At 43.5% G+C, this 13,202-nt stretch overlaps 1 protein-coding gene across 2 annotated transcripts in view; it reads right to left on the bottom strand.

Moving 5' to 3' along the window:
• The window catches only part of ANXA3 (annexin A3), a 73,281-nt gene that overhangs the window by 42,670 nt on the left and 17,409 nt on the right, over positions 1-13,202 (bottom strand). For both annotated transcript variants that reach the window (XM_027544848.1, XM_027544847.1), the window contains exon 3: positions 1,177-1,264. In XM_027544848.1, the coding sequence (XP_027400649.1) occupies positions 1,177-1,264 (88 nt within the window). The remainder of the gene's footprint in view (positions 1-1,176; positions 1,265-13,202) is intronic.

Below are 13,202 nucleotides of genomic sequence, written 5' to 3'. Positions count from 1 at the left end.
ATTCAATAGACTACTCTGCAGTTAAAATTAATGAACTAGAGCTAAACATATCAACATGGATAAATCTCAAAAACATAATGTTAAGGAATAAAAAATAAGTTGCAGAAGAATACCTGCTGTAGGATTTCAATTTATACTGTTTGAGCCCATGCAAAACAATATGTACGTACATATGGAGTACAGAATTAAAAGTTTCATGGAAATATATTTCTGATTTAGAATGGTGTTTATCTCTAGAGAATGGGGTGGGAATGAGATCCAGACAGAATCAGAAGGCACCGTGTCTGTAATGACTCCGGTGGTAATGACGATGACTGTTGATAGCAGTGATGGTCATGGCGGTGTTTGGAAGTGAGTGTTAGTTGCTCAGTCAGTGTCCCGCATCGGGAGGCGGGTTCTTTACCACTAGCGCCACCCGGGAAGCCATGGTAGTGTTTCGTAGGAAATAAACATGGCAAATATTAAGACTGGATAAAACTGGGTTCCTGGGCTTCCCCACTGGTCCAGTGGTTTAAGAATCCGCCTTGCAATGCCAGGGTCACTGGTTCAATCCTTGGTTTGGGAAGATCCCACATGCCGTAGGGAAACATGCCCCACAACTACTAAAGCCCGTGTGCCCTACAGCCTGTGCTCCACAAGAGAAGCCACTGTAATGAGAAGCCCTCCCGCTGCAACCAGAGTGGCCCCGGCTCGCCACCACGAGAGAAAGCCAGTGCACGGCAGCGAAGGTCCAGCACAGCGTAGATAAAAACAAATAAATAAAAACGTAAATACCTCTTCAAGGTCATGCCTATCCCCACTGACACTCTACTGGTGTTGTGAAAGCATAGTACGCTGGAAGAAACCTGGTATTTCAATCATGGGTTTGAATCCCAGCTCTGCCACTCATGTATGACCCTAGGAAAATGACTCAATACCTCTGAGCTGCAGTTCCCCCATCTGTAAACTAAAGAAAATAAAATCTCCACCTCATATGATTGTCGTGGGAAAACACACACACACACACATATGTAGACTGGGTACCCTATACTTTTGCTCTTCACAAGTTTTTAAAGTGCCTTACAATTTCTCTAATTCAGTAAAAAAGGCGACTTGGGCAACCTGAACCCACGCACTTTTAGCTTAAATTCCTGATCTGCTTCAACAGTAAGAAAGAAATGGTAAAGCATTACTCACCAATTCCTCTGATGGCCTTACGAATCGCTTCAGCATCCACCGATGGGTTAAAGCCAGCATAATCTCTTATTGTCCCTCGCTTTCCAACCTAGAAAGAAATAACCGACAGTCCCACCAGTTCACAGTGACATCTTTACTTATAGTACATATGCATATTCCCATATGCCTACTGGAAACTCATAACAAAGCCACAATTTGCACACCTTCTTATCATTTCAGGGGTGGTTCAAGACTCTCCTGGCTTGGATACGCAGGCAACATGACAACTACCCCATATAAAAGGCCTCTCCTTTTCTGGGTCACAAATTGAAAATATAAAACATTTGTTCCCTAGAGCAATGAATTATGTCAATTGTGGTAACTCTGAAGAATATTTGCTTAAAAGCTGCATCTTCATGAAAGCGATGAGAAAGCAGGAATTTCCTGCATCCTCTGTTTTCATGGGATTATTCAAAGCTCTTCACTGCATCTCACGAAGTAATTGTGGCTCACAGGCCTCAAGACGTTTTAATTAATGTTGACCATCCTCCCTGGGGAACCCTACCCAAAGGATCCATAAATGAAAACCCTATTAGGACTGTCTGTTCTTAAGCTTTGTTTAATGGAAGTACAATTGTGGCGAATAAATTATCTTCTGAAGGCTCCACCGACACAGGTCTTCAGGAACAGCATGGAAATGAAAACATGCCATAATACTAATTTTAAGCACATAATTTAAATTTTTTTCAGTAAGCTGGGAAAGACTATTCTATAGAAGGAATAAAATTTCTTAAAATTGCTTAAGAGAAATTGAGAAAAATCCAAGTAAACGTACTTCTATGGCATTTCTTAAATCTCTGAATAAAAATCTGTCTATAATAATACTGCTTTCTTTCTAAACTGATCTTCCCATCCTATTACTGAATAATACTGCCTCTGTTGTCTCGTGTTACGATGTTTCATTCAGGATCTCCTGAAGTGTTTAGTATTTTCATCAACGGACATTATCTTGTCATGTGAAAGTGAATGGAAAATTGATGTACTGACAGTAAAAAATGATAATCTGCTGATTCAGTAGATTTGACTGAGTAATTTGTTTCAATACAATCCAACATCATTTTACCTTAAGGTGTCCAAAATAGAGTTTTGATACTAAAAGAGTAAGTACAGGACTTCCCTGGTGGTATAGAGGATAAGAATCTGCCAGCCAACGCAGGGGACACAGATTGGATCCTGATTCGGAAAGATTCCACGTGGTATGGAGCAACTAAGCCCACCAGCCACAACCTCCGATCTTGCATTCTAGAGCCTATGAGCCAGAACTACTGAAGCCTAGGGCCTGTGCTCCAAAGGGAAGCCACTGCACTGAGCAGCCTGAGCACTGCAACTAGAGAAAGCCCACACAGCAGTGAAGACCCAGGGCAGTCAAATAAATGAATAAATAAAAATTTTTGGAAAGTGATTATACCAAGTTAGAAACTAGTCATGAATGTACTCGATCTAAACCACCTCTAAGGAATCAGTCACTTCAACATAATCTTTGGAGAATTCTCTTTCTTCAAGACTTAATAAGCATTTTACGGATTAACACACAGCCAATCGACTTCATTTCAGTTCTAGTCCTTTGTGAACTTTTGTGTTTATCTTATCTGTCCACCTTTCCTGTGTGGCATTTTAGAAGAACCATCACAATATTGGAGCTTTTGAGCGCTTTGTGACCGGCACTATGCCAGGCATTTTTAAAATCCATTAACTATATAACCTGTATAATGGTCCCAATGAATAAGAATGACCCATGTCACATATGAGAGACCAAGAATTAAGAAAATTGGCGATAATGAGAACCTACTGTGTAGCTCAGGGAACTCTACTCAGTGTTCTGCGGTGATCTATTTATAAATGGGAAGGAAATCCAGAAAAGAGGGCATATATGAATATGTATGGGGCTTCCCTGGCGGCTCAGAAAGTCCGCCTGCAATGCAGGAGACATGGGTTCCACCTCTAGGTCGGGAAGATCCCCTGGAGAAGGGAATGCCAGCCCACTCCAGTATTCTAGTCTGGAGAATTCCATGGATAGAGAAGCCTGGCTGGGTACAGTCCGTGAAGTCGCAAAATGTCGGACACGGCTGAGCAACTAACACTTTCACTTTCACGTTTCATGTTTATGTATGGCTGTTTCACTTTGCTGTACAGGAGAAAGGAACACAACATTGTAAAGCAATATACTCCAATAAATATTAATTTAAAAAATAAATTTAAAAAGAAACAGCCAAATTGTCGGGGGAAGGGGGGAGAAGATTGGAGAACTTGCTCAAGTCCACATAGCTGGTTAAGCAGCAGAATCTGAATCTGAAATCTGTCTTGACCATTGCAGCCCTTTCCTTGTCTGTCTTAAAATGCAGTCTCTGCACCGCCTGGGCTGATTCTGCTGTGAAATAAAATTCACATTTTATGGCAAGATGAGTAAAATTTACACATAAAAATTTCTCTGCCCTTTGGCCTCCTCTCTCCCCAACACTGTGCACCGTGTAAATTCATTATGCACAGAACAGACCTTGCCCATCGGCAGGAATACCTGCTCAGCCATAAAGAGCAACATTCTCCCAATACCAGCATGACAGCTTCTTAAAGATAACATTCTTCTCCTTGATCTTGGAAGAGGTCATGGTGACGCAACACTGTACCTACCGATGTGGACTGTATGAACTGTCAATAATAATACGTCATTTAAGGAACAGCTAGCTCTCTGTCTCAAAAACTTAACACACCTGTGCTTTGACTTCTCGTGGGCAGAACAGTCCTTGAAGCTTTCTGAGAGCCTCTTCCCAGGTCATAATCCTCAATCTGGCTTAAATAAAATTTTCCACTTCTTTCAGAGATTGACTGATTAATTTTTCGTTGATTAAAATGCATATGACCAGGCCCTACTCTAGACATATGAAATAATGGTCTTTAGAAATGAGGTGTTAGACACTTCATGTTTTACAAGCTTGAGAGTCCCTTGGACAACAAGGAGATTAAACCAGTCAATTCTAAAGGAAATCAATCCTGAATATTCATTGCAGGGATTGATGCTGAAGCTGAAGCTCCAATACTTTGGCTACCCGATGCGAAGAACTGACTCATTGGAAAAGACCCTGATGCTGGGAAAGACTGAGGGCAGGAGGAGAAGGGGATGACAGAGGATGAGATGGGTGGATGGCATCACTGACTCAATGGACATGAGTTTGAGCAAACTCCGGGAGATGGTGAAGGACAGGGAAGCCTGGTGTGCTTCAGTTCACGGGGTCCGAAAGAGTCAGATACGACTGAGCGACTGAACAGCAACTGGTGCTTCTGTGTCAGGGAGATACTCACATGGTTGCTTTTGAATAAAAAGACTAAATTCAGTCAGACTCTAATTGTCCATGAATTATGAAAACTCAGGGTTTTCATTCCAGCTGTGACCTTTTCACTGCCCTCTGCTACCAACACATGAAAATATGCTGAAATTCCAATGCACAAACTAAGAAGGATGAAATTCCCAATCCATTATGCAACTTGCTGCTCTTATAAGAGTTTAACGGGAAAAACCTAATTTAATTAAAAGGAAAAACTACACACACACACACACACACACATCAGCATGACAAATGGGCATTCTGAAATGGAATCTTAGTGAAATCTTTCAGACTGCTTCAGTCATTTAAATGAGCAGTATATTTACCTGACAGAGCTTCTTGCCCCAAACACTCAGAAATAAAAACACAACTTATGGAAAAACATCTTACAGTAAAAGAACTTAATGGACTCTTAAATTAAAGTATGTCAGGCAGGGAACAAAGTGCTTCACAGACATCTTCTTTAAGTTTTCTGATGACCTTAATGAGGGGAGGGGGAAGGCTGTATCATTTCCATTTAAAAACAGAAGAAGAAACTGGATCTCAGAGAGATTATTTGCTTGACATAACTCTGCTCTCTGCTACTAAGGACAGACCCAGAATTGGAACCCACTTTCTGGTGACTAAATCGCCCTGAGGTCTCCACCACGTTGTAAGGCCTCAGGACACTCCATATTAATGGTTCTCAAAGTGCAGTTCCTGGATCAGCAGCATCAGTCTTGCCTGGGAACTTGGTAGAAATGCAAATTCTCAGGCCCCACCCCCGTCTTACTGAATCAACAAGTCTGGTGTGAAGATTCAGGGTCCATGTTTTCACAAGCCCTCTAGAGGATTTAATGCTCTAACTTGTTTGAGAATCACTGCCCTATTTCGTTCTTAGTTGCCCAGAAAACCAAAACAAAATCGAGCAAACAATTCATAGATTCTTTTACAGGCGTGGAAGAAGAATTTGATGATGAGCTCACTGTTTCAGCAATGTTGGCATTTTTACAACCAAACAAAACTGCCTGCATTGCCTGCTCCACAGCAGGCTTAATTCTTTGACATTTAAATTATTAATCAATACTTAGCTTATTTCCATGAACGCTACTACCCTAACAAAGTGTCAGTGCTAGTGCAGGACATCACATGAATGCACGGCAAAGTCTTTTTATTTTTAATCAAGATTGATCAGATTTTCATCCACATCCCTTTAAAGCATTTTTTCCCCCCTCCAACTTGACCGTCAGATGCCCCCAAAGGGAACGTGATCTGGAAACCAGTTGGAAAATAAATTTACAGCAAGGAATGTCTAAATAAAGGGAGGAAATAACAGCTCTTAACATTAATAACAATTGCTGCTACTCACGATTTACTAAGCACGTTTTCTGCATTAGCTCATTCAGGCCTCACAGTAAACTGATAAGGCAGATAGAATATCAGTAAATCCCATCTGTAGATGAAGATGAAGCTGTTGCCCAAGTTCACAAAACTGGCAAGTGGTCAGTCTTTGCTCCTAATGCTAGATGCATCTACTTCATGCCTACTTAATTTTCCATGATGCTCTAAAACTCTCCTTCACATGTCGGTTGTAGCACGTGACATCTTGAAGCCACTGGCATGGCCAAGCCAGTCCTGGGGAGCTGTCTGCTACTACGCTTGAGAGACGCCAGACTGTCCTTAACTCAGAAAAGTCAACATATCTATTTCTTCATGAAAAGGCACTGCGTTTGCAAGAAGTCAAACTTTTATACTCAGAAGAATGGGTGAAAGAGAAAATCACAGGGTGCCAATCCTCTTGACAGGGAACATGTTTAAAGCCAAATGCTCCAGAGCAAGAATAACAGCTGCTGCAGGTACATTTTGAAAGTGAGGCAAAGCCAGAGCACCCATCACTTCATAAAGCCCTGGAAAGGCCATGTCCCAGAGTTAAGCTTTCAAATCAAAGCCTCTTATAAGCCTCTAGGACTTGGGAACTCTCAAAGAGCCAGGGAGAAATGGTCACTCTCTGCCCAGTGTTGAAAGAGTCTGCTGGGTCATGAGGGTTTAGAATAAAAGCTACAATGAAGTAAACTAAAAAATAAATAAAAGCAATAAAAACTTTTAAAATATAAAACCTCTCATTCTATTTTCCAGGGAAAAGTGGTTTTCCAAAACAAAGAAACTTAACAGTTAAAGGCCCTGGAGTGGACTTGTGACTGCTGGTCCAGTGGTAAATACCCTGGTAGTCCAGTGGTAAAGAATCCACATTCCAATGCAGGAGACATGGGTTTGATCCCCGGTCCGGGAAGATCCCACATACCTTGGAGCAACTAAGCCTGTGCGCCACAACTATTAAGCCTGTGCTCTGGAGCCCGGGAGTTGAAACTATGGAAGCCCGCTTGCCCTAGAGCCAATGCTCCACAAGAGAAAGCACCGCAATGAGAAGCCCGCACCCTGCACTGGAGAGCAGCCCCCGCTCGATGCTACTGGAGAAAAGTCGTCGGATCTGTATTTGAGTGCCAAAATATTGATGCTTTTGAATTGTGGTGCTGGAGAAGACTTGAGAGTCCCTTGGACTGCAAGGAGATCAAACCAGTCAATCCTAAAGGAAATCAGTGCTGAATATTCACTGGAAGGACTGATGCTGAAGCTGAAGCTCCAATACTCTGGCCACCTGATGTGAAGAGCCGACTCATTGGAAAAGACCCTGATGCTGGGAAAAAATGAGGGTGTGAGGAGAGGAGGGTGACAGAGGATGAGATGGTTGGATGGCATCACTGACTCAATGGACATGAGTTTGAGCAAGCTCCGGGAGACGGTGAAGGACAGGGAAACCTGGCGTGCTGCAGTCTATGGGGGTCACAGAGTTGGACATGAGTTAGTGACTGAACAACAACATTTGTTTATTTGGCTGAGCTGGGTGTTAGTTGTGGCATGTGAGATATTCAATCTTCATTGCGGCACGTGGCATGTTTTGGAGGCATGCAGACTCTTAGTTGAGACATGAGGGATCTAGATCCTCGACCAGGGATAGAACCAGGGCCCCCTGCATTGGGAGCATGGAGTCCCAGCCACTGGACCACCAGGGAAGTCCCAAGGCTTCCGTTATGGCTTTGTTTGCAGTACATCCAAGATGTTCAAGGGAAGAGTTTGCATTCCTTCCTGTGATCACTCAAATGAGAAAATACCCATACATGCCAGCTTTTCTTGTTCTGATTTCATCGGGGGAGTCCCAGAGACAGAGCACTGGAATGTGATAACAAAGGAAGGTGTTGAACTGGAGAAGAAAGATGAATGTGATTCGGAAATTTGCGAAGATGGGGACAAACAAGTGATTTGTGTTAGTTGCTCAGTCGTGTCTGAATCTTTGTGACCCCGTGGATTGCAGCATGCCAGGTTCCCGTCCTCCATCATCTCCTGGACCTTGTTCAAACCCAAGTCCATTGAGTCAGTGATGCTATTTAACCATCTCATCCTCTGTCGCCTCCTTCTCCTGTCTTCAATCTTTCCCAGCATCAGGGGCTTTCTAACGAGTCGGCTCTTCGAATCTGGTGGCCAAAGTATTGGAGCTTCAGCTTCAGCATCAGTCCTTCTAATGAATATTCAGGATTGATTTCCTTTAGGATTGACTTGCTTGATCTCTCTGCAGTCCAAGGGACTCTCAGGAGTCTTCTCCAACACCACAGTTCAAAAGCATCAATTCTTTGGAGTTCAGCCTTCTGTATGGTCCAACTCTCACATCCATACATGACTACAAGAAAAACCATAGTTTTGACTATATGGACCTTTGTTGGCAAAGTAACATCTCTGCTTTTTAATATGCTGTCTAGGTTTGTCATAGCTTTTCTTCCAAGGAGCAAGCGTCTTTTAATTTCGTGGCTGCATTCACCATCTGCAGTGATTTTGGAGCCCCACAAAATAAAGTCTGTCACTGTTTCCATGGTTTCCCCATCTATCTGTTAGTAGACAGAAGCAAAACAGTGACATTCCAAGGGGTAGACTTTCTCCGAGGTCTACCCTAGACAATTGGCTGCCTGATAAAGTTGCTTCCTTCAAATATCGATACCCCAGAAATCAAAGTGATCACCATATCCTGGGAGATTTGGAAGATGTCAGGACTATGTAAGTGACCTCTTTAGGCACCAGATCTTTCATGCCTGGTGCACCTGGGATGTTTCCAGTGATTCTACTGTATCTTCCTTCCTGTCTCTCCATGCACTCAGCATTTCTCTGTCAAAGGCAGCAGACCCAGCTGTCTGGATTGAGCTTGAACCATTGCAGCCCTGAAAAGACTGCATCAACACAAACTTCTTTCTCAGCATCACTTTCATTACTTGTTTGTGACAGCTTATACATAAGTTGTAATCATCTTCTTTTGAGTCTTCTATCCCCAGTGTCTGAGGATTAACGTTTTAGACCACAATCAAAATCAGGAGATTAACTTAGCTAAGACGTCACAATCAAATTCTCTTCTTGGTCAAGGACCACAAAGAGTTGAAGACTCTTCTGGTCAAACCCTCAGCTCTGTGCATATCCAACCATCTTTCGGGGGAGATGCCTCCACCTAAGGGACTGTCACTGTAACTGTGAAAGATATAGGGAACTTGACTCACTGCAGTGAGAAATCTGGCATCATCTACATCTTTTAAGTAAGTCCTTGGCTGCGGAATGGTGACTGCCTTGGCAGAATTGGAGGAGGACAGTGGTGACACCCACTCACCTCCCACTCCACTTCTATGGCAATGGGAATCCATGGGACTAAGATCAGAGACATTTACAGCTCATAACATTCTGGGAAGAAGATTTCTTACACTGATGGCCAAGGTCATTAATATCCACGATATGATGTTAAAATGCATTATTTTATGAGTTTTGTACACGTATGTTTGGAAAGTGACATTGGCAACAACAAGTTGCGACAGATTTTTTAGTTTCCTAATGCAAAGCAAATCTTTGTTGTTGTTTAGTTGCCCAGTTGTGTCCAATCTGCAACCCCATGGATTGGGATTTTCCAAGCAATACTGGAGTGGGTTGCCATTTCCTTCTCCAGAGCATCTTCCTGACCCAAGGGACCAAACTTTCATCCCCTGCTGCTTCTACTGCATTGCAGGCAAATTCTTCACCATGGAGCCACTGGGGAAACTGCAAACATAGGCAACGGCAATGGCAACAGTTCCTGTGGGGACTACTGGGAGTCTTCGTGGCCCACGAGGGCCCCTGAATTAACAAAAAAGAGAACTTCTATGCTCCCCCAAATCTTGTCACTTCATGGGAGTTTTCTTATTGCTCTTCCACCTCAGAATTTTACATCTGCTATTCCCTCTGCCTGGATGCTCTTCCCCCAAATATCCTCCCAGTTCACTCTCTGGCTCCATGTTGACTTCTGCTCACATACCTGAGCAGAAAATAATGTACCCCATCACTCTCATGCTCTACCTCAGCTCTTCTCCAGAGTAGTTAAAACTGACTTTATATACTACACATTTATAAAAAAGCTGAGCACCGAAGAATTGATGCTTTTGAACTGTGGTGTTGGAGAAGACTCTTGAGAGTCACTTGGACTGCAAGGAGATCCAACCAGTCCATTCTGAAGGAGATTAGCCCTGGGATTTCTTTGGAAGGAATGATGCTGAGGCTGAAACTCCAATACTTTGGCCACCTCATGCGAAGAGTTGACTCATTGGAAAAGACTCTGATGCTGGGAGGGATGGGGGGCAGGAGGAGAAGGGGACGACAGAGGATGAGATGGCTGGATGCCATCACTGACTCGATGGACATGAGTCTGAGTGAACTCCGGGAGCTGGTGAAGGACAGGGAGGCCTGGCATGCTGCGATTCATGGGGTCACAAAGAGTCGGACACGACTGAGCGACTGAACTGAACTGAATTGATTTTTTATTTACTAGCTGTCTTCCCTAATAAAATCAGAGGCAGACTTCTCTTATGGTCCAGTGGTAAAGAATTCATCTGCTAATGCAAGAGACACAAGTTTGATCCTTGGTCTGGGAAGATCCCACATGCCACGGAGCAACTAAGCCTGTGTGCCACAACTGCTGAGCCCAGGCCCCCTACAGTCCGTGCTTCACCACAGGAGAAGCCTCCACAATGAGAAGCCCATGCAGTGCAACCAGAGAGTAGCCCCAACTCGCCACAACTAGAGAAAGCCCGTGCTTAGCAATGAAGATCCAGCCCAGCCAAAAATAAATAAATACATAAGACATAGGGGACATAAAAGGCTTAAAAATGTTTGCTGGTTAATAAAACAAAAAATCATTTAAAAGAAAGTTAAAGGCATGTAAGCTCCATGGCTTTTTTATTTCTCTTTCCCTGCTGGATCTGCAGAGGTTAAAAGAGTATCTGGCACATAGTAGATGCTTAGTAAGTATCTGTGGCATAAATAAATGAAAGTGAAAGTGTTAGTCTCTCAGTAGTGTCACACTCTTTGCGATCCCATGGACTTGTAGCCCACCAGGCTCTTCTGTCCAGGGAATTCTCCAGGCAAGAATACTGGAGTGCGTTGTCATGCCCTTTCAGTACAAAATGCTTTCTACCAGAGTTTTCAGAGCTCCACGCCATATCTCAAAAATCTGACAAATGCACTCTTCACCTTTTGTAAATCCTGTTCACATGGGGCTGTCACTACTCTTATTTAAACATGACTCCAGGATCTAGGTGAGGCATTTAATCAAACACAAATAGTTGAAAATGAAGGGAGCAAAGATCTGAGAATGGAGGAAGGGGTAGACGTGAGAATTTTCTGCCCTTTTGACTTATTTTCTTCATTCATGTGAGATGTCTGTTATTAATCATATCACTTAATACTTATGCTTTCTAACTGCTTTGTATCTGCCAAGAAAGACATTCAAGAGAATCACATCTCCCCTTTTCCCCTTCATGTTCCTTGCTCTCAATATAAAACCTGCTCATTGCCTCTTCACTTCTGATTTAAAGGCTTCTTCAATGGCTACACGTTAGACTGGCAAATTACACTTTTTACTATGATAAAATATAAAAGAGGCACCCTCCCTCCTTGGTGGTTGAGCTTGGGTCAGGGAGTGGCAAAGAATAGCCCTTTAATGTTCATTCCATTCATTCCCAAGAAGCCTCTCCCTCCTCACTCAGATAATACAGTATTTCTTTGCAAGCTTTGTCCTAAAACAAAGCTCTAAATGTTGTGATTTGAAATCCATGTCTAACCTGTTTTTCATTAACTACCTGCAGAAGACCATCTGCGTAACTTGTCTGAGTGTCAATATTTACCTAAAGAAGTTTCGGGAAACATGGTTTGATACATACACCAGACAGAAAGTCCCAGTCATGTTGAAAGTACCTAGTCAGGCAGGATGGCTGTACTGCCTGAGATGCGAAAAGCCCGTTTCCATAAAAACAGTTAGCAAGCTAGATCATCCAGCCCTGAGATGAAGTAAACAATAGGGACACCAGAGAAGAAATTCAGCACATACGCGTGTATGTAGCACAGGTGATCCTTGCACCAGATTTCAGTTTGCACGGTCAGGAAGAACAAACACACAGGCAAGAAAGGTCTAGTTGGAAGTCCCCACGAAAGCAAGAAATATGAAAGTGGATGGGGCTTTTATGAATCCTTTGTATGTGATGTGTGCTCAGTCATGTCTGACTCTTTGGGACCACACAGACAATAGCCTGCCAGGCTCCTCTGTCCATAGGATTTTCCTGGCAAGAATACAGGAGCGGATTGCCATTTCCTCCTCCAGGGGATCTTCCTGACCCAGGGATCGAACTCATGTCTCCTGTGTCCTCTGCATGGCAGGCAGATTCTTTACCATGGAGCCACTGGGGAAGCCCACAAATCCTTTGCACCCAGGACCAAAGATGTCCAAATGCCCAGGGCTAATGTTATCCATGGGGTGGAATTTAAAGCACTGCCTTCCCCAAATTCCCTCCACACTAGTACACTGTACCTTTCCTGGGAGCTCTACCATTACTGTCCTTCCTAATAGTCAAGGCTATGGTTTTTCCAGTGGTCATGTATGGATGTGAGAGTTGGTCATGTATGGATGTGAGAGTTAGACTGTGAAGAAAGCTGAGCGCCAAAGAATTGATGCTTTTGAACTGTGGTGTTGGAGAAGACTCTTGAGAGTCCCTTGGACTGCAAGGAGATCCAACCAGTCCATCCCAAAGGAGATCAGTCTTGGGTGTCCACTGGAAGGACTGATGCTGAAGCTGAAACTCCAATACTTTTGCCACCTGATGGGAAGAGTTGACTCATTGGAAAAGACTCTGATGCTGGGAAAGATTGAAGGCAGGAGGAGAAGGGGATGACAGAGGATGAGATGGCTGGATGGCATCACCGACTCGATGGACGTGAGTTTGAGTGAACTCCGGGACTTGGTGATGGACAGGGAGGCCTGGCCTGCGGCGACTCATGGGGTCTCAAAGAGTCAGACAGGACTGAACTGAACTGAACTGAACTGAGTTACACACTGGGAACATTGTTATCTTCCTGTGTCAAACTGCAACAATCTTGTTCCCAGGAAAGACAGGAAGGGTGGGGTGGGAAGGGAAGCTGTGCTCTCTCACTCACTAGGGACACTGGATGGGTTAGCTTTTCCTACCAGCAAGTTTCCACTTTAGATAAACCTTCCCCAACCTTTCCACCATCAAGCATCCCTTTTTGAATTTCTTCTCCATGGACCCCATGTTTTGAGTGACTCTGCCTGCCAATCTG

The sequence above is a fragment of the Bos indicus x Bos taurus genome, chromosome 6 (genome assembly GCF_003369695.1).
Source record: "Bos indicus x Bos taurus breed Angus x Brahman F1 hybrid chromosome 6, Bos_hybrid_MaternalHap_v2.0, whole genome shotgun sequence".
Classification (NCBI taxonomy): Eukaryota; Metazoa; Chordata; class Mammalia; order Artiodactyla; family Bovidae; genus Bos; species Bos indicus x Bos taurus.
The sequence above is the reverse complement of the archived record's forward strand: the minus strand, read 5'-3'. Positions and strand labels throughout refer to the sequence as shown.